The sequence below is a fragment of the Balaenoptera acutorostrata genome, chromosome 16 (assembly GCF_949987535.1).
Source record: "Balaenoptera acutorostrata chromosome 16, mBalAcu1.1, whole genome shotgun sequence".
Classification (NCBI taxonomy): domain Eukaryota; kingdom Metazoa; phylum Chordata; class Mammalia; order Artiodactyla; family Balaenopteridae; genus Balaenoptera; species Balaenoptera acutorostrata.
The window spans coordinates 63,048,595-63,069,930 of NC_080079.1; the positions used below are offsets into that span (position 1 = coordinate 63,048,595).

The following is a 21,336-nucleotide window of genomic DNA, read 5'->3' on the forward strand; positions in this document are numbered from 1 at the left end:
ACAGGGACATGAAAAGATGTTCAGCATCATTGGTCAATAGTGAGAAGCAAACAAAACCACAATGTGATAACACTTTACACCTACTAGGATGACTATAGTAAAATTTAAAAAGGAAAATATTAAGTGTTGGTGAAAGAGTAGAGAAATAGGAACCCTCGTACATTGCTGCTTGGAATGTAAAATGGTTCAGTTCCTGTGGAAAACAGTTTGGTGGTTCCTCAGTAAGTTAAACATAGAGTCATCATAGGACCCAGCAATTCCACTCCTTAGTATATATCCAAAAGAGTTGAAAACATATGTCAACATGGAAACTTGTACACAAATGTTTTTTGTTTTTTAATCAATTTATTTATTTATTTATTTATTTATTTATGGCTGTGTTGGGTCTTCGTTTCTGTGCGAGGGCTTTCTTTAGTTGCGGCGAGCGGGGGACACTCTTCATCGCGGTGCGCAGGCCTCTCACTATCGCGGCCTCTCTTGTTGCGGAGCACAGGCTCCAGACACGCAGGCTCAGTAGTTGTGGCTCACGGGCCCAGTTGCTCCGCAGCATGTGGGATCTTCCCAGACCAGGGCTCGAACCCGTGTCCCCTGCATTGGCAGGCAGATTCTCAACCACTGCGCCACCAGGGAAGCCCCTGGGCATAACATTTTGTCAGGCTACCAGTTCATTTTTTAAAAAAATATTTCTTTATTGAAGTGAAATTCGCCTAACATAAAATTAACCATTTTAAAATGAATGATTCAGTGGCCTTTTGTGCATTAGCAGTGTTGTGTAGCTACCAACTCTGTATCATTCCAGATGTTTTCATCACCCCAAAGGGGAATCCCATACCCATGAAGCACATACTTGCCAGCACTTGTTTTCCACTTTTTTGATTATAGGCAGCCTGATCGGTGTGCAATGGTACCTCATTGTGGCTTTGATTTGCATTTCTCTTAATGACTGAAGCAGTTGAACATCTTCATGTGCTTGTTGGCCATTTGTATTTCTTCTTTGGAGAAATACCTACTCAAGTCCTTTTTCTTTTTCTTTTTTTAAAAAAATTAATTAATTTATTTATTTTTGGCTGCGTTGGGTCTTTGTTGATGGGTCTACGTTGCTGTGTGCAAGCTTTCTCTAGTTGTGGCGAGCGGGGGCTTCTCTTGGTTGTGGTGCGTGGGCTTCTCATTGTGGTAGCTTCTCTTGTTTCGGAGCTCGGGCTCTAGGCGTGCAGGCTTCAGTAGTTGCGGCATGTGGGCTCAGTAGTTGTGGCTCGCGGGCTCTAGAGCACAGGCTCAGTAGTTGTGGCGCATGGGCTTAGTTGCTCCGCAGCATGTGGGATCTTCCCGGACCAGGGCTCGAACCCGTGTCCCCTGCATTGGCAGGCGGATTCTTAACCACTGTGCCACCAGAGAAATCCCTTTTTCTTTTTTTAAATTGAGCTGTCTTTTAGTTGTTGAGCTTTGTAAGTGTTCTTTATATATTATAGATACTATATGACCCTTGTCAGATATATGGTTTGCAAATATTTTTCCCATTCTGTAGGTTGTCTTTTTCACTTGATTTTTTTTTTAACTTTTTACTTTATGTTGGAGTATAGTTGATTAACAGTGTTGTGATAGTGTCTTTTTCACTTTCTTGATAGTCCTTTGATACACAAAAGTTTTAAAGTTTGAAGTCTAATTTATCTGATTTTTCTTTTGTTGCCATACTATTGGTGTCATATCTAAGAATCCATTGCCAAATCCAAGGTCATGGAGATTTTCCTCTCTTTTTCTTCTAAGAGTTTTATGATTTTATGGTTTTAGCTCTTATATCATTGATCCATTTTGACATAGGTTTTGTATATAGTATACGGTATGCGTTCAAATCATTCTCTTGCATGTAGATATTCAGTTGTCCCAAAATCATTTGTTGACGAGACTCTTCTTTCCCCATTAAATTGTCCTGGCAGCCTGGTTGAAAATCAGTTGGTCATGGATGTGTGGGTTTATTTCTCTGCACTCAATTCTGTTCCTACCATGTACTTTTGTATGGGCTGAGTTTCTTGTTTTTCTCCCTTTGATAATAGGATCACGGGGTTGATAGCAGCATTTTCCAGAATCCTAAAAAGCTTCACCTAACTATTGGGATGTTGGTGCTTTTGAGTGAGCAAGAGATCCAGCAGACATGTGAGATGCTACAGCAGTGTAAAGAGGAATTCATTGAGTGAGTAATCCACAGGAGTGGGGAAGGGTGGTCACCCTGTACTGGCTTCTTTCTGGTATCACAGACTTGTTTTTGGACTAGGGAGCTGGGTGACATGGGAACAAAATTTGTTGACTCACCCATTTGTAACACTTAACATTGGATTATTGTCTAAAAGGTTTAAAATGGATTTAAAGCATATATTTACAGATTTGTGTGGAAAGGCTCTACCTTAAATTTTACCAGTTCAGTTGGCAAATTTTGTTCTTTAACAAGGACATCCCATTCTTTTCTCAAAAAGGAAATTCTCTTCATTATCTATAGAAGAGTGTAGGCTACCATATTAGTTTTCTGTGCTGCTGTAACACATTACTACAACCTTGGTGGCTTAAAACAACACAAATTTATAATCTTACAGTTCTGTGGGGCAGAAATCTGATAGGGGTTTCACTGGGCTAAAATCAAGTTACTGGCAGGGTTGTGTTCCTTTCTGGAGGCTCTAGGGAAGAATCTATTTCCTTGTCTTTAAAGTCCTGATTTAGAGGCCACCCACAGTACTTGGCTAGTAGCCTCCTTCCTCCATCTTCAAAACTAACAATGTTGCATCTGTTTGACCCTCAATCTGTTACATCTCTCTCTCTGGCCACAGCAGGGACAGGTTCTCTGCTTTTAAGAATGTGTGTGATTTAATTGAGCCCACCCAGATAATCCAGAGTAATCTCCCCACCTTAAACTCTTTAGCCTTAATCACATCTGCAAAACCCTCTTTGCCATGTAAGGTAGTATATTTAAAAATTCCGAAGAGTAGAACATGGGCATCTTTGGAGGGCCATTATTGTGCTTACCATAGTAACTCAGACATTATAACATGATTCCCTAGGAGAGTCTTCATTGTATTTCAGAAATGCAGTCTTTAATTTTCTTTTTTTTTTAATAAAGGTAATTTTGTTTGAGTCAGTAAGGATACCAAAAACTGTCCAAGCAGTCGGTTTTGGCTCAGGGAAAACATTGCTGTTCTGACGGCAGAGTTGTTATTCTTTTTACTGTAAGATTTTAATTTGCATATACATCTGACCTAACAGCTCTGTTTCAAAGGATCATCTCTTCTGAGCCCCCCTTCCTTTGCTCCTTTTACTTCAGATTGAAGCAAAACAAGAGGAACTTGAAAATTAACTCACTTGAATAGTTTTATTTTTATTCAATTGTAAAATACAGGTCCTATGCTATTCTGACATGGCCTTGTAGAAGTGGGTTACCTGGTTCATTGGGTAAAACAAGGTAAAAGGATTTAAATTTTTTCTCGAGCTATGTTGTATATGAAACTGTAATACAAAGACTTATTTGTGGGCCAGTTCTCTTTTTTCCATTAATTGTTTTGAAGACAAAATATTTTTCTTGAGCAAAATCGTAAGCTGATCGTGTTTGCAGCTGCCTATTCTTTCTGAATTTCAAACAGCAAAGAATACTTCTTTGTCTTGTTCTTTGCATAGTGATGGGCAACTGTTTTCTATCTTACCTAAAATTCAAAATAATTTGGTGTTTGTAATTAGATATTTACAGTTTTCCTTGCATAAAATAAAATTTTATGCTTTACCTTACAAAGCAGAGCAATTTTACCTTGTTTAAAAATCACTTCTGGGGGCTTCCCTGGTGGCGCAGTGGTTGAGAATCTGCCTGCTAATGCAGGAGACACGGGTTCGAGCCCTGGTCTGGGAGGATCCCACATGCCGCGGAGCGGCTGGGCCCGTGAGCCACGGCTGCTGAGCCTGCGCTTCTGGAACCTGTGCCCCGCGACGGGAGGGGCCGCGATAGTGAAAGGCCCGCGCACCGCGATGAAGAGCGGTCCCCGCACCGCCATGAAGAGTGGCCCCCACTTGCCGCAACTGGAGAAAGCCCTCGCACGAACCAAAGACCCAGCACAGCCAAAAATAAATAAATAAATAAATAAATAAATAAAATTAAAAAAAAAAAATCACTTCTGGTACTTTAACTTCCCAGATTACTTTTTGCTAAACAAAACTGAAAGCAGCTGCATTTTTTGGCTGCCATTAGGATAATCCTGCTAACAAAAAAATTAAAGGCGGATAAAATATTTGTTTAGAGAAGTATTTGGTTTTTTACCTTATGAAAATCAGGTCACAGGATTTTAATCACTGAAGACTTATCCTGAGCTATGTGAGGATTTAGTTGAGTTCCTCCCTTTTATGTCTCTTGGTGTCTTTTGTGACTAAATGCCAAATCTGAACCCTTTAAGCGTGTCAGAGTTGGTGTGCATAGGGAATGAAGAGCAGCCTTAATAGTTCCTAAGAATTTTTGACATGACAGGATGAAAACAGTAATTGTAGTTTTTCAAATTCAGCAAAGCTTTTGAAATAGGACACGTTACCCTGCCAAAAATCTGCAATGCAGGCAAAAATTTTTTAAAGTTGCTCTTTTCAAAAAGCTGGAAAGGTTTGAAACCAGCAAGTAAAGCAGGCCTCTCCAGCCTTCTTCTCTCACCTTCCCTCTGTTATACACACTTGTTTTAAAAGTATATAGTGCAAAATTAATCTACCTTATTGGCTAGGGGGGTGAGAATCAGAATTGGTTGTTTGTATTGTCCAGAAGTGCCTTGTTTTCCTAAAAGGAAGAAAAGCCTCCTAAAAAAAAAAAAAAGGATACTTATAATAAAGCCCTGGTGTAAAATGTATGACCTAACCTCTTTGTCTTCCTTATTCTTCATCTTCCATCTCAGTCTTTGTACTTGGTATGCTTAGAAAAAAATGTTAATAAATAATTGCATTTCTAACCTGAACCTTTTATGATGTAAAGATTGCAAATTAAAATATAAAGGTGGAAAACACTGGAAATGAATAGTCTACTATATAACATGCTGTAGCTTAATTTAATGGCTTTTTAAATTGAGGTATTAAATGTGGCTATATTGGTGTTTAGTTAAAATTGTGGTGATACACAGATATTTTAAAGAAATGGGTGGTTGAATATTCGTTTTAAATTTGGGGGTGGTATTTGAGTTTAAGGGATGTCACCTGACCAGAAATAGAACTTTGATTTCGTTTCTTAGGCTAAAGGCTCATGTAGCTGTGTAGATTTCAAATGAATTATTCATGATGTTCAGTACGTGCTGAAGCACTAAATTTGTCCCTTGTGACTTTTCTTTGTGATATGTCGAACACAAACAGTGCCATGTCTCTGAGTATATAGTCTGACAAAGGTGCAGCTCTTCTTTAGCTCCCGTAACACTCTACTCATACCTAAGTGTTCCCAGTAGGCCTGAAGTAAAACCAAATAAGAAGTTAAAAAGGAACAAGAATGAGGAGAGAAGAAGAGGAAAAATACCCATGGACAAATGTCCCTAATTATTGCCTCAGATGCCTCTCCATTGAAGAGTGTGCTCAGTGGTATCCCAGGTGGCATAGTTTGGTCACCAAGACAAAGAGCATTTATCAGGCAAACCATTGGATTCTCTCCTGCTCTTTAATTCTCCCTCTTGATGAATCCTAGGGATAGGTTGGAAGAGTTTGTTTCTACTTGTAAGGCAGACTTTGAATCTGTTTCATTGTTTTGTTTTTGGTGCTGCATCTAATTCCAGTGGTTTGAGGTAGTTTAGAGTGAGGACATATATACAAAAGAAATGTTAAAGTCAGACAGATTAGAAACCATAAAGATGGAATGGGAAGAAAATTCTGTCTAAAAACCGAGGTGAGATAATAATTGTACTAGAAGTTTAACATTTAGTGGTGTTTTCAAGCATCAGTATACTTGAACTATGGGAATTCCTGACAGTCCAGTGGTTAGGACTCGGCGCTTTCACTGCCGGGGCCCTAGGTTTGATCCCTGGTGGGGGAACTAAGATCCTGCAAGCTGGGCAGTGTGGCCCAACGCGCACGCACACGCACACACACACACATACACACAGACACACACACACACACACACACACACACACACACACACTTGAACTAAATTCCAGAAAGGAAAACACCAATTATTATAGTTCTTATCTGATAAAAAGGAACATAATTTTTCAGGAGAGATCCTTTTCTGGTTCTCAACCCAAGAAAAAGTTGTATAAATCTTAACATAAAGAACCCAGACAATGATGAGCCATGTCTTCAACAGGAGTTTGGCAGAAGATATAAAAACATTGTTCACGTTGCTCTTTCTTGTATTGACCCCTGGAAATTGAGGGTGTAACATTAAATATAACCCAGTAAAAACATTTTAGTGGGAAACTAAACCAGTGGTATGGTGTTTTCTGATGATCTAACTATGCAAGGTTAGAGCTGAAAAATCATAGAGGAATGTACATTTAGTATTAATTTTTTTTTCCCCAAAAGTTTTGTTGACTGCCCTTTGATAGGATTTAATGGCAGTCTTTCATATTGAATTCTTTGGCTATAACTAGAAATGGAGATACACTGTATTGGCTGGCTATCTATCTATCTATTTATTTATTTATTTCTGCATTGGGTCTTCGTTGCTGTGCGCGGGCTTTCTTTAGTTACGGCAAGCGGGGGCTGTTCTTGGTTGCAGTGCACGGGCTTCTCATTGCGGTGGCCTCTCTTGTTGCAGAGCACAGGTTCTAGGCGCATGGGCTTCAGTAGTTGTGGCACATGGGCTGAGTAGTTGTGGCACATGGGCTTAGTTGCTCCGCGGCATGTGGGATCTTCCCAGACCAGGGCTCGAACCCGTGTCGCCTGCATTGGCAGGCGGATTCTTAACCACTGCACCACCAGGGAAGTTTGTATTGTTGATTGAAGCTAAAGACTTCAATCAGATAATAATTCAGAGCTTGATTTGTGTTTTGGAATATCCCACTTATTGGAGGTGGTTATAGGGATACTTATGATCGAGCTCGTAATTTTTCTCATTCAAGTACCTGTCTAAAATAGTTGAGTTATTTAGTTTCTTAAAAAATTCTGGTCTTGTGCAATAATAATGGCCTTGGTGTTTTAAGGGAATCTTTTTTTTTTTTTTAATTAATTATTTATTTATTTATTTATTTATGGCTGTGTTGGGTCTTCGTTTCTGTGCGAGGGCTTTCTCCAGTTGCGGCGAGCGGGGACCACTCTTCATCGCGGTGCGCGGGCCTCTCACTGTCGTGGCCTCTCTTGTTGCGGAGCACAGGCTCCAGACGCGCAGGCTCAGTAGTTGTGGCGCACGGGCTTAGTTGCTCTGCGGCATGTGGGATCTTCCCAGACCAGGACTCGAACCCGTGTCCCCTGCATTGGCAGGCGGATTCTTAACCACTGCGCCACCAGGGAAGCCCTTAAGGGAATCTTTACCATTAGGATTCCTAGGCTATAAAAGGATCTCCCTGGGCCTCAATTAAATATCAAGAAAACTTTTTTGTTTTGCCTTATTTGGAATTATTTTTTGATTAATCCTAACAGCCTGTTGTCTTTGAGCCAGTACCACATTTTATTCAATGACAATATAGGCGTGTGTCCACGTTCTCAAAATTGTTCAGGACATCTTCTCCCTTTCTAGTGGTACATCCAATCAATGTTTATCAGAGATTTATGGAGTACCCATTTTATATAAGGCACTGTCCCAGGTGCTGGGGATATAGGAGTAGAAAAGATGGATAGGGTCCCTGGCCTCATGGGGCTTGGAGAAGGCTGTTTGGTGAGCTGATTTTTAGCTGGGTTTCAGGTTGGCACAGCAAGGCCTTTACTAGTTGAAGCATAAGTCTGTTTAAGGGGCCTGGGAAGAAAGCAGGATGGTGGGTCTTACTTAACATAAAAGAAATACATGTTAGCTTTAGAAAAGCCAAAATTTGCAGATAAACAGGAATTCCCTGGCTGTCCAATCATTAGGACTCCATGCTTTCACTGCCAAGGGCACAGTTTCGGTCCCTTGTTGGGGAACTAAGATCCCGCAAGGCGAGCAGTGCGTCCAAAAAAAAAAAAATTGCAGATAAACAAGATGTAACTTGTAATATTACCTGAAGATAATTACTATTAACACTTTGGGGCATGTACTCCCACGCTTTTTTGTTTGCATATATGTATTTTTTTTCTTTGAGGTGTAATTTACTTACAGTAAAATGCACAGATGTTAAGTGTAGTTGATGAATTTTGATAAATGTGTACACCCATGTAACTTCACCCAAATCAAAATGTAGAACATTGCCATCACCCTAGGAAGTTCCTTCATGCTCTTTTCCAGTAAATTCACTTCTCCTAAAAGTAACTGCTGTTCTGATTTCTGTTACCACAGATTAAATGTGCTTGTTCTCTAATGTCATATAAATAGAATCATTCAGTATATATACTTTTGCGTTTGGCTTCTTTTGCATATATGTGCAGTATATACACTTTCTGTGTTTGGCTTCTTTTGCATATATTTTTTATTTTAACTTTTTAACGAATAATACTTTACATGGTTCAAAAATTTTAAAGTACAAAGGATATGCAGTGAAGAGTTTCCTTCCTACTGTTATCCCACCAAGCACCCTGATCTCCTCTCTAAAGGCAACAGATTTTAGCAGTTTCTTTGTACTATATCCTTTCAGAGATTTTATGTATGTACAAGCATATAAATATGTATATATATTAAATTTTTTATCCCCATCTTTTGCACGAATAATGGAATTGATTAAATATTTCATCAGGAGTTGCAAAATGGTGATATTCTAATTCCGTCATTACCTCTACATTTATCAGTTGGAATTCTTCTGAAAGAACTTTCCTTTATTGGCTGTGGTTGGATATGTACCTGAATTTATAATTATTTCCTTGGGTTTGGCTCCTAGAAATAGAATTGCTTGGGCAAAGTTTTTCTATTCTTGAAGGCTTTTTATAAATATTGCCATATTGCTCTTAAAGATGTGATACCAGTTTACACCTTCACTGTTGTTATATGAGTGAAATACTGTCTGCAATTTGTAGAAATAATAAGGTAAAACCGGAGAGATGGGCAACGTAGTAAATGTCTTCGTCAATCAGAACTGTCATCACTAGACCTTTTCTGAGACATTTCTTAGACATGCTAATAAACTGGTATTGGGATAGATATAGTGTGACTTTGGAAATACTTGTGGTTCTAGTTTGTGTTCATTAAACATGTATCAGTTTTGAAATTAGAAGGACGGTTAAATCATGTTAGTTAAAAAAACCGCAACAACTTCATTTTTGTAATATTTGACTATGTATATTAACCATATATCAAAATATAATAGCCCTCTTAACTTAAACAGTTATAAAAAATCTAATGTTTTTTCCTTTGCAGTGACATTTCCGGGGGCAAACCCCTGGAAGTAGAGGTGGCAGGGATAGAATACATGAATGATGATCCTGGCATGGTGGATGTTCTTTACGCCAAAGTCCGTATGAAAGATGGCTCCAACAGGTATGCTTCTGGAATACTTCTTTGTTTTAATTGAGAGGTGCCTAGAAGAATCCCTGGGAGTTCAGGTAGTTTTGATTCCTTTTCTTTGAGGTCTTATTATTGTAAGGAGTGTGTAAATTCTTTCTTTTTCTGAAATAGTAAGTTAATATCTTGCAAGAGGAATTTGTTGTAGGAAAAAGTATCAGACTTTTAGTTTGATAATTATTGAATTACTTGGATGGTAGATATTGATAGTAGCGATCTAGTTTTTATGGAACTCAGTGCTTCCTTCATGTTTTCCAGGATAATAGGAGGCAGGAAGGATGGCATATTAGGATGGTAGTTTCAAAAGTGACATAATGCAGATCTAGTGAATACCAAGGCAAAATAGGGATGATAACTATACAAACATCATAGGATTATTAGGGTTAAATTAATATACATAAAATGCTTAGATCAGTGCTTGGCACATACTAACATCATCAGAACATACATTAAAAATGTTTGCTATTTTTAATTTTTTTTATTACCACACCTCGATCCCTACTGGGAATTCTCAGTCTGCAACGCAGGCTATTTCTGAGGCTAGCCTAGGCATCCAGAGCCCTTTGCAATATTAGTACCATTTATTAGTCTGTGCAAGGCCTTTGGTGAGCAGAGGAGCCCAACTTGAACTGGAAGTTTGTTTTTGTGTGGTCTTTTCTTTAGGGCAGGGTAGAAAAGAACTCACACTGAACAAAAAACCCTCTAGGGAAAAATCTGTGTCTCTAGGCAGGCCCCCAAATTGATTTGCTTTCCTAGAGGATCTCTTGGAAGGTTTCTCTTATCTCAATTTGAATTGATGATCTCAGTTATCTTCTATCTCAATTCCAATGGAAGTGAATTTTGAGTGTAAGGGAGGAAAAAAATGGTATAGAATCAGTTTTTGTGTGTGTGATGTATGTCAATTATATCTCAATAAAACTGGAGAAAAAAAGTGTCTTAATATCATTACTGGGAATTCCCTGGTGGTCCAGTGGTTAGGACTCCACGCTTTCACTGCCATGGGCCCATGTTCAATCCCTGGTCGAGGAACTAAGATCCTGCAAGCCATTTGGTGCAGCCTAAAAAACAGACAAACAAAAAAACAAGTTTTGTAAAGTCCCCTCCCCAAATCGCAGTGTCTAAGGGACTTGTACACCTCTTATTTAATTCAATATTAAAACTATTTGAACGCCTCCTTTGTGCAAGGTATTTTGAAAGACCATGTAAATTGATACAGAAATGAGTAAGACATGGCCCTATTTTTAAGGCACATTCAGTCATTTGTGTTTCTTTATGTGAAGAGACACTGCTCAATGCAGAGGCATGGAGGAGAGGCCATGTTATAATAAAAACACAGTCAGCTTTCTTTGTATGATTTCATATATTTTAGATGAAAGATTCCCTTAAAATGCTTGACCGTGAAGTGCCTGACCTTTAAAAGAATGGAACCACTTAGATCAAATTTTTCCTCTGGAAACAGAGCTGGGACAGTGTAGCTACACTTATTGATAGATCCTTGGATTTTGTAAAACCTGACTGTGTAGGGAATTTGCATTCAAATTACTTAGTAGTCAGCTGTTGCTAAGACTTAAGCATTGAACACAGTGGCTATTCTGTTCTGTTTCTTACTGTCACAGGCCTCCACCCTTGCCCCTTTAGAAGAATAGCTTCCTCACATTATACTGAGAACATGAAGCCAAGTCAGCTTCCTTCCTTTTTCCCTCACAGTCCACCTGTTTTCATCACACCCACCCCACTCAATTTCACTCTCTTTCTGAAGAATTGCATAAGTTTTCTCTGATGAGGCTAATCCCTTTACTTATTCTGGGACCCCATTCCTTCTTATCTCCTCAAAGACCTGACACCATCAATTATTCCACCCTGCAGGGCATTTCCAGTGCCCTTTTCCCTCAGGCACTTTTCAAATGCCCAGGATGTGAGATGCAGTAGACCCTAGGGCTTCTTTCTTATGGAGGAGGCAGATGTTGGTAACTAGAATACACTAGGTTGAGGGCTGTGATTGAGATTCTAGTGGTACATAAATGAGCAGCAAAACTCTGCCCATGTGTGGGCAAATTTTGTAAAGGAGGGCTTCAGAAAGGAGGTTTCTTTACTGAATAAGGAGTTCGCAGGCTGAGGGAGTAGCATGTTAGGAAGAGGGAATAAATACTAAGTACAGATCTAGAGGCAGTGTTATATGCCATGTAAAAGGAATGTTGATTTTCATTGGTCATTTGTTTATTCAACAAAACTTTATTAAATGCCCACTGTGTGCCAGACACTGTGCTAGCTGTGAATATAGAATGGTCAGTAAAGGGACTTCCCTGGTGGTCCAGTGGTTAAGACTCTGCGCTTCTACTGCAGGGGCTCAGGTTCGATCCCTGGTTGGGGAACTAAGATCCCACATGCCTCTCTGCATGGCCAAAGGAAAAAAAAGCAAGAATGGTCAGTAAAGCCAGACACAGTTATTACCCCCATGTAATTTACAGACTAATGGAGAAAACAGATGTTAACAACACGTATATATATCATTGCAAAGTGTGATAAAGGTGAAGCAGGGGGAAAATGGTGCTCTTTTAAAGACAGAAAATATGGCAGTTTAGACTGTGGGAGGGCAGGGTAAGGAAAGCCTCTTTGAGGAATTGATAACTGAATTGAGGTCCGGAGGAGTGGGATTTTTCAGGCAAAGGGGTGGTGGGAAATTCTAGGCAAAAGAAAATGCAGAGCAAAAGCCATGTGGCAGGAAAAAGCCTAGCAAATTCCACGTATGGATGAGACATAATGAAGGAGAGGTAGGGTCACATGAGATGTCCATGTGAAGAGATTAGAGGGGCTTGGATTGAGGCAGTAGCAAAGACAAGAGAAAAAAGAATAAATACAAGCAGAATAAATAAAGAGAAATCCATATCAGGATAAATCAGGATGGAAGTGCAGAACATTAAAGACAAAGAGTATAAAAGAAGTCACCTACAAAGGATTGACAGTTATCCGGACAGTGGACTTGTCAATATCAACAACAGAAGCCAAAAGACAGCGGACTGTTTTCTAGAGAAAATAACTGTCAAGCTGGAATTGTTTACCCAGAAAAAAAAAAATCTTTAAAGAACAAAAGTGAAATAAAAACTTTTTGTGTCCAGATGCTGTCTTTCCTTCTTGTTATCCTTCTTTTTCTCAAATAGACTCTAAGATTCTTGGAGGCAGGGGGTTTGTCTTATTCACTATAGAGTATTATGTGATAAAAACAGATTACAGAACAATTTGTAAATATACATTTACTTTTTTCCCCTCAAAAGTGGGAAGAGAGAGTAAGAGAGAAATAAACCAGTTAGTCTGAATATATAAGCATCTTATCAGTGGTTATTTTTGGATAATAAGTAATTTTTTTCTTTTAGCTTATCTGTAAGATTTTTTAAAAATATAAACAATGTTCATAAAGCAGGCAAGTGTTACAGTTGTTCAGGGACACTTGGTATACTTTGTCATACCAAGGTCAGTAGTAATCAGTATGTGCATGTAAATGGTAGAATTATGGTTTGACCTAGCTGTGTTTGACTGTAAAGCCTATGCTCATAGTGGGGCAAAAAAAGGAGATTAAGAATAATTGGAGACAGACCACTCTTTTGAGAAGTTGGGTGAAAGGAAGATGAGAGAGATGTAGTTAGATTCTACAACGTGCAGCTCAGCATCCCTGTAGCATCTTCCAGTTTGCCATCTTCCTTTCATAGCTGAGCTTCTTCTTTTTATATTGTTTTCTCTCATAAAATTAAAGCCTTCCAGATGGGTAAAGTGAAACTTAAATGGCTCCCTTTCCCCTGCTCTGACTCCCCCTGTGTTCCTCCCCAATAGGTTGTAAGCAGAGCAGACACTGCGGAGAGTCGCTGTCCATGCGTACTGTTTTACACAAACTGGATCACATTATTCATGTTGTTCTATAGCTTGTTCTTTTCATAAAACATAACCTAGACATTACTTTTATGTCAATGTCTATAGATCCTATGATCTACTACTACATCAGCCTTTCTAAGCCATAGCTTATATACAGTAGGACTTCCCCTTGCTTAAAAATCTCCCATCATTTCACATCATCCTTTGAATTAGTTCATATTCCTCAGTCTAGCAGTCAGTATCTTCCAGGATGAAACCAACTTAATATTTTAACTTGATCTTCCACTTATCTTGGACTTGCCCCAAGCCCTAGCCAGCTTCACTGCTTGTTGATGATCCTTTGTGTCTTTGTTAATGTTGTTTCTTGTGACTAAAATTTCTTTCATGTTACTCCTCATCTCTTTTTGTCCAAATGCTGTCATTCCCTTCTTGCTATCTTTCCTTCTTTTTTCTCAAGTAGACTTTAAGATTCTTGGGGGCAGGGAGTGTCTCATTCAGCATTATATATCCAGTAGCTTTTATAATTCATGACTCATAGTCGATGTTCAGTGAATGTTTGTTTACTTAAGTCATTTATTTTTTCAGCTGATTTACAAAGATGAATTGAGTACAGTTAGCTTCCTGTCCTGAGCCCATCCTCCTGGTAACCTATTCTAGTCTCAACGCAGCTGTGACGTCTTCCACATTTAAATTACCAAAGCACCTTGTATTGCTTGTGTCATTACCAAAGTCCTCTTTATAGTTATTTTAATAGATTGTAAGCTCCTTAATGACAAGAGCTATGTTTGCTTAGTTTTTAATTCTTTTAGTGACTACCGTGGTGCCTGTATACAGTAAGAACTCAAGAAATGTTAATTGGATAGAGCTGAATTAAATTGGGGGAAAAAAAGCCCAAACGAAAGCCTGGAATTTGCACTTTCTAGGGAGTCAGTGATCATTCTGCAGTACAACTCCACATCCATAAAGATGGCTCTGGAATGCTTGAGCTTTGTAGCACTTATAGGCCTTTAAACTAAGAGCTCAGATTCAAGGCACTGATAATTGGCTTCTGTTTTCAAACACAAAGCACTATCTAAATGATAAAGCTGCGTAAGAGTAATTTATTATTTTTCTCATAGCAACCCTATATTATTTTTAATTCACTTATGAGGATGCAAAGGTATAGAGAAGCTTTGTGACTCATTCTTAGTCAACCAGGAAAGGATCAGTGAAGTAAGAATTGAAAGACTATAATGTTAGAAATATGCTGACATATTGTCAAATGTAGTATCCATGACAGCAGCCTGAAATTTAGTGATTGTTTATAAGCACCCTTAAGTTGTCTTAATAGAACTCCAAAGATTTGTCATTTATGAATTCATGCATACATACCTGCAACAGCTATTCATTGAGCACTGATGATATGTCAATTAGGTATTAACTTGGGTGCCAGGGTAAGGCAGTGAATAACATAAAGAGCTGGCTTCGTGGAAGTGCACAATAAATTGATAGCAGAGCAGAGCTGGCTGCCAGGAGACTTAGATTCCCGTCCCTCTGCCCTGACTGAGCAACTCAACCTGTCTGTGCTTCGTTTCCTCTTGTGTAAAGTGAGCAGGTTAGACTAGAACATTTTAAAGGACTTTAATCTCTTCAAAGTTCTGAGGCAGAAATCTTAATTTGCCAGAAGGACAAAGCTGGAAACTGGACTCTTTCATTTAGTCAATTTAATTTCCTTCTTCTAGTATTACATGCTCCCTGTTTCTCTACAGCTGAGCTCCCTGTCCACTTCTTTTTCTTACTTTTATTTTTAAATAATTAATTAATTAATTAAGTAATTAATTATTTATTGCTGCGTTGGGTCTTCATTGCTGTGCGCGGGCTTTCTCTAGTTGCGGCGAGCAGGGGCCACTCTTTGCTGTGGTGTGCGGGCTTCTCATTGCCATGGCTTCTCTTGTTGCGGAGCATGGGCTCTAGGTTCATGGGCTTCAGTAGTTGTGGCTCATGGGCTCTAGAGCGCAGGCTCAGTAGTTGTGGCTCACGGGCTTAGTTGCTCCGCAGCATGTGGGATCTTCCCGGACTAGGACTCGAACCCGTGTCCCCTGCATTGGCAGGCGGATTCTTACCACTGCGCCACCAGGGAAGTCCGCACTTCTTTTTCTTTAACAGGAGAGAGGGAACAGTGAGGCATCATTCTGTTGTGATTTGAAATTGAGGTGCATTTTGCAGTGCTTGGTTATGTTTAGACCTAAGTTATGTTGTAATATTTTAAAATATTTTAAACTTTATGAGATGGTGTTAGTTAATCAGAAACTTTAGACCCAATAATGTAGGTCTTGGCTTGGAGATCCACATGCACAATTAAGTAAGTTAAACTGCAAAATCAGAGTTACGTGCATTGTGAATGTATTTTATTTTCCCCTTAGGAATGTAGGAACAAAATCGTTTTCTTGAATCAGTCCTCTTTCTCCATCCTTACTAATGTCTTATTGGTTAGCCCTTCTCATTGCTGGTTTAAATACTTGAGAAAAATATTTTATATCATGGGAAAATATTCAGGGTATATTAAGTGAAATAAGCAGGTTATAGAAAAATGTTCTGTCTTTTTAAAATTGATGTTTATCTATCTGTAGCAAAAGACTTAAAAATTATTTAACCGAAAATTAAGTGCTTATCTGTGGATGGTAAGGTTGTTTTCCTTTTTGTTGTTTTCTGCATTTTCCATTTTTTCTATAACAAACATGTATTATTTTTGTAATCAGAAAAAAATTAAGATAACTGTGCAGGGAAGCACAGCATCTCTCTTAACTGGCTTTCAGGCCTTTAGTTTTCCCCTGCATATCTTGCTTCTTACAACCCCGTCTTGCTTTCCTAGGTCTACCAAATAAGACTACAGCCCTGCCTGGCACACAGGAGCCTTCACAGTCTGGCTTCAGCCTGCCTCCACTTCATCGCTGCCCTTCCCTCTCCACAGAATTTCTCATGAACCTGGAGTGCGGTGTATTCTTTGATAGTCACTCTTTCAGTTGTTCAGGACAAAATTTCTTTTAGAATCACCTTCAACTCCTGACTGCAGTATATTTTAAAAGCCACCGCCCTCCTCACCACCCGCACTGCTGCTATGCCCACCAGCTGGGGTGTTGCCACAGCCTCTCAGCTGCCTTCCTGCTTCCATTCTTGCCTCCACCACTGTGTGTCATCCACAGGGCAGCCAGAGGTTTCCTTTTAAAATGTCAGTTGGATCATGTCATTGTTCTGCTGAAAACCCTCCAGAAGCTCGCCACCTCACTCAGTAGAAGACAGAGTTATTACAGGGGCCTAAGAGCCTTATGTAAGCCCCTGTGACCTGGTCCTCCCTCCTCTCCCACCTCATCACCTCTCCCCACAGTTTCATTCCATACACTGGCTTCTTACTGTTCCTCCGCCATGCCACAAGTATGCTGCTTCAGATGACTGTATTTGCTGTTCCCTTTCTCTGGAATGCTGTTCCCTTAGGTCTCTGCTCAAGTGTCACTTTATCAGGGAAGCCTTACCTGATCACCATGTCTAAAATAGTACACTTACCCTCAATCCCTTTCTCCTCCCTCTCTTCCATTTTGTTTTCTTCATGGTGCTTAGCACCACCTGATGTCGTATATGTATATTTGTTTACTATCTGTCTCCTTCCACCAGAATGTAAGCTGCTCAAGAGCAGGGACGTGTTCTGCTCATCCTTTGTATGATTCCCATTCCCACACCAGCCCTTCCTGTCTCCTTTGAGATCTTGTTCTGTTGATCCCCTCTGCTTCCTAAGGTTTCATCTTCCTTCTCTGTTGGATAGTTTCTTGTTGTCAGTAAGCGTTTTCAACTCTTTCTCCTCATTGAAAATAAACACAAACAACCTGCCCTCAATTCTGTATCTAATTACCGAGGCAATTAGTTTCTTCCCTTCCTTGCAAGTTTCTTGAGTTTATGTGCATGTATCCCCTCCCCGTCTGTCTGGCCTCTCCCTTGGTCCTCTGCAATGAGGCTTCCATCGCCAGTGTGCCAGCGAAACTGCTCTGGCAAAGTTCTCTAATAATGTTCTCATTGTAAGAAATAAGTAAGCATTTTTTGCTCCTTTTCGTACTTTACTTTTTATAGCATTGTACTATACTGATTATTCCTCTTTTTGCACCCCTTGTAATTCTCTTTTCAGCCTTCCTGAAGTTTTCCTTTTCTTGTTCCTCATCCTTATCGATTGTCCCTACTGGTTCCTTCTCTGCCCCTTACATAGGAGTGTCCCATAAAGGCTCTGTCCTTAGCTCTCTTCTTGCTTGCTCTGATTCCCCCTCACCCTGTGACTGCATCTATCCCATGCTTTTAACTACTTTTTTTGCACTGATAACTCCCAGATCTGTGTCTTTTGCCCAGATTTTTCTCTTGAGCTTCAGGCTTGTTATTTCCATCTCTCTCCTGGACATGTCCCATTTGAAATCCAGTGCCACACATGAAAAAGTATACACACTATTAACCCTCTCCACCACTCCCCACCTTGGTCAGTGACCCATCTGCTCATTTAAGGTGAACTCGTGGGAGTAGCTCTCAGCTGCTTCCTCTGCTATAACACTGTCGTATCTGAGGGCCCCAACTTCTCTCTCACAAGCTCTTTTGAATCCATTCCCTTGTCTCGGTTCTCACTGCCCCATCATAGTTTAGATCTTCATCCCTTTCTACTTCATAGCATGGTCCTTAAAATTTGTCCTCTGAAACCAGACTGCATGGGTTCTCATTTTGGATCTATCACTTATTAGTTGTGTGACTTTAGTCAAGTTTTATAACTTCTCTGTGCCTCAGTTTCCTCATTGGTAAGGTAGGGATAATAATTTATTGTGAGGATTAAATGATTTAACAGATATAAGGTGCTTAGAATAGTGCGTGACACATCGTGTTTGTTATTATTTCTACTATTAGTACTGTCAGTACCACCTAGGTGACCTCGGTACCACTCGTCTCTTCCCCTTCTAAAGCATCTCCCACTGTGCCACAGAGTTAGCTTCACAAATGGGTAGCTGACCACATCATTCCCTTTTAAAAGATTTCCGTGGCTTCCCATGGTCTGACCATTATAGTCCCAGCCCTGTGTTCTATTTCTGGAGGTCAATGGTGAGGGTATGGGTATTTATTTTATTATTATTAATTATAGCTACTTGGTACTTCCCTGGCGGTCCAGTGGTTAAGACTCCATGCTTCCACTACAGGGGGCACGGGATCAATTCCTGGTCAGGGAACGAAGATCCCGCATGCCATGTGGCCAAAAAATAAAAAAATAAAAGAATTATAGCTTACTCATGTTTAAATATTCTTTGGTTAGTAGACAAAATAAAAACAATTAAGATAGAGAAGTTAGAATTATAACAAGATTAATTTGGAACTTTGGAGCCTGAAAAACATGAAAGGGAAAAGAATCCTTTGTGCTTCTCACTCAATCTCTAGGGGAAGATAACTCCCTCTTGCTGCAGCGTATGAGTGCAAGCGGAAAAGGGTTGTTTTGCCCATGTCTAAATGGGTGAAAGATAACTGGGGGGTAGGGGTACCAGAGGCTGCTCTATTTGTGTGGAGACAGGCATTGAGCAACTCAGCTGCTGCAACCAGAGAGACTGCCCTGTGGCCTCAGGAAAACTCCCACAAATGGGCCATGCAAGGTGGGCTTGGCGCACATCTCACATAAAACAGACCCATCCAGCCCTGCTCAAGGAGAAGCTGCTCACTGGGCTACAGTGTTTTACCACGAGCCATGGCCCAAGAAGCAGTGGAAGATTCACCAACTCTACAGATATCTCAGGGCCACTTGCATCTGGGAAAAGAAGTGGTATGTGGCACAAAGAGTATTACTAGTATGTACATCTAAAATGTAAAATCTAAAAAATGTGAAATCTATTGTTCATTAGTACACTGGCGAGGAATGAAAGATTTTGAGCTGGGGAAGTCAATTAGCATGCAGCACAAATCTCAGAAAAAGCCAAGGGCAAGGTTGAAAGGAACAGGCTGCTCCCTGCACTCACCAGGTGCACTGCTCTGTCATTTGCTGCAGACCTCCACATCAGCACCCATGTTCAGTGAGAACTTCAGGCTCAGGTTGGACATTTGGTCACACTATGTAAAAGCCACAGGCTGAACTTCACCATCAGATGAGTGAGTGGTCACGGAAGATGGCTGCTTTCTGAGGCCTAGGGCCAAGATCTGCTCCACCACATCCTCGATGGGATAATGACCCCCCTCTCAGTAGCGCAACTGGCAAAGTTCTTCAGAATTGAAGGGGAGATAGAGTTTTTCAGACAAACAAAAACAGAAGGAGTTCATTGCCACTAGACCAGCCTTACAAGAAATGTTAAAGAGCGTTCTTTAAGCTGTTGATCAAAACACCTGAACAGAGTGAAAACTTCCTGTGCAAGAATTGTTTCTGGTGGAGGTATTGGAATGAACAGCCGTCATCAAGATAGTACTCACCCACTGTAGAACCCTTAGTGCTTAGAGCCAGCTGGAGTCCATTTGGAGGCATCAGTTATGTGGCCCGTGGATTTTCCTATAGTTGTCTTCATTGGTACTACACTTCTACCTCATTGAACACTGATGTAGTGGCCAGGGCTGCTGGGATTTTCACAGTGCATGTTCCTTCCCAATGAGCAAATGTCTTAGAGTCATGCCAGACCTCATTTGATCCTGGCAGAAACACATCAACCACAGTAGCTTTTGGTTCTGTGACTGGATGAACCAATAAAGCACTTTCTTTTAGACAGCTCTCTGCTGAGTCTGGCTTCTTGTGCAAGATTTCCAAGATCATAAACTTCCATCTTCCTTCAAGGCCATGCTTAAACCTCCTGTGAAAACCTGGCCCCTCCAAGTATAATCACTGCCTTACGCTCATCATGATGTGCAATTGTTTCCAGGTGTCTTGTCCACACAAAGCTGTGTGCTTCATGATGGTGGGGACTGCAGCCTTATTTACTTCCTCTTGTTTTGAGGGCCTTGTACGGTGATTGCTGAGAGTAGATGCTTCATAAATGTGAATTAGTAATCAGGGTTCAGGAGTTTACTAAGATTTCTGTACTTCTTTCTTCAATTTCTCCAGGCTGCAGGAATTGGTTGATCGAGTACTGGAACGTTTTCAGGCATCTGGACTAATAGTGAAAGAGTGGAATAGTGTGAAACTCCATGCTACAGTCATGAATACTCTATTCAGGAAAGACCCCAATGGTAAGTGCTTCATAGAACTACAGCACAGTTTGTGATCAATAAGGCCTAATGATGTCCCTGGGGTTTGAAGAGAATGGGCTATCAAAGAATCTCTGCTACATCTTCTGTTTTAGATCCATTAGCTTGTTTTGATGAGCGCAGTGGAAGGGGGCAGGGACATATCTAGCACGGGACTGTAACATTCCAAATCTTTTATTTCTGTCGCACATAGGGTTGCCGGATATAGCAAATAAAAATACAGGATGCCCAAGTAAATTTCAGGTGAAAAATGAATAATTGTTTTAGTGTAGGTATGTCCCATGAAATACATGGCAGCTTTTTTTTTTTTAATAAAACAAGAAAGAAGATTAACTAGTAAAGGTAAATGTTAGAGCAGTGATTCTCAACTAGAGGCAGTTTTGCCCCCAGAGGACATTTGGATTGTCTGGAGACATTTTTGGTTGTCACAGTTAGGGGGCTGGGAGTGAGTTGCTACTGGCATCTAATGGGTAGAGGTCAGGGGTGCTGCTTAACCCTCTACAATTCACAGGACAACCCCTCATAACAAAGAATTATTCAGCCCCAAATGTCGGTAGCACGAAGGTAGAAAAACCTTGTGTTATAGTAATGTTTTTTTCCCTCATGAATCTAAACCTTCATATAAAAATGCCTGTTTTAACCCTTTATTTGGCATAATAATCTACATTTTAATAAGGATTATTTTTCTTCCCATCCTCACCCACCAAGTGAAAGCT

At 40.1% G+C, this 21,336-nt stretch overlaps 1 protein-coding gene and 1 non-coding gene across 3 annotated transcripts in view; both read left to right on the top strand.

The window, feature by feature from the left end:
* ASCC1 (activating signal cointegrator 1 complex subunit 1) overlaps positions 1 to 21,336 on the top strand; it is a 97,296-nt gene that overhangs the window by 42,705 nt on the left and 33,255 nt on the right. For both annotated transcript variants that reach the window (XM_007167705.2, XM_007167707.3), the window contains exons 6-8: positions 2,052 to 2,188; positions 9,404 to 9,523; positions 20,478 to 20,602. In XM_007167705.2, the coding sequence (XP_007167767.2) occupies positions 2,052 to 2,188; positions 9,404 to 9,523; positions 20,478 to 20,602 (382 nt within the window). The remainder of the gene's footprint in view (positions 1 to 2,051; positions 2,189 to 9,403; positions 9,524 to 20,477; positions 20,603 to 21,336) is intronic.
* TRNAR-UCU (transfer RNA arginine (anticodon UCU)) lies at positions 11,848 to 11,919 on the top strand. The gene has a single exon. It is a non-coding gene; the product is annotated as a tRNA-Arg (tRNA).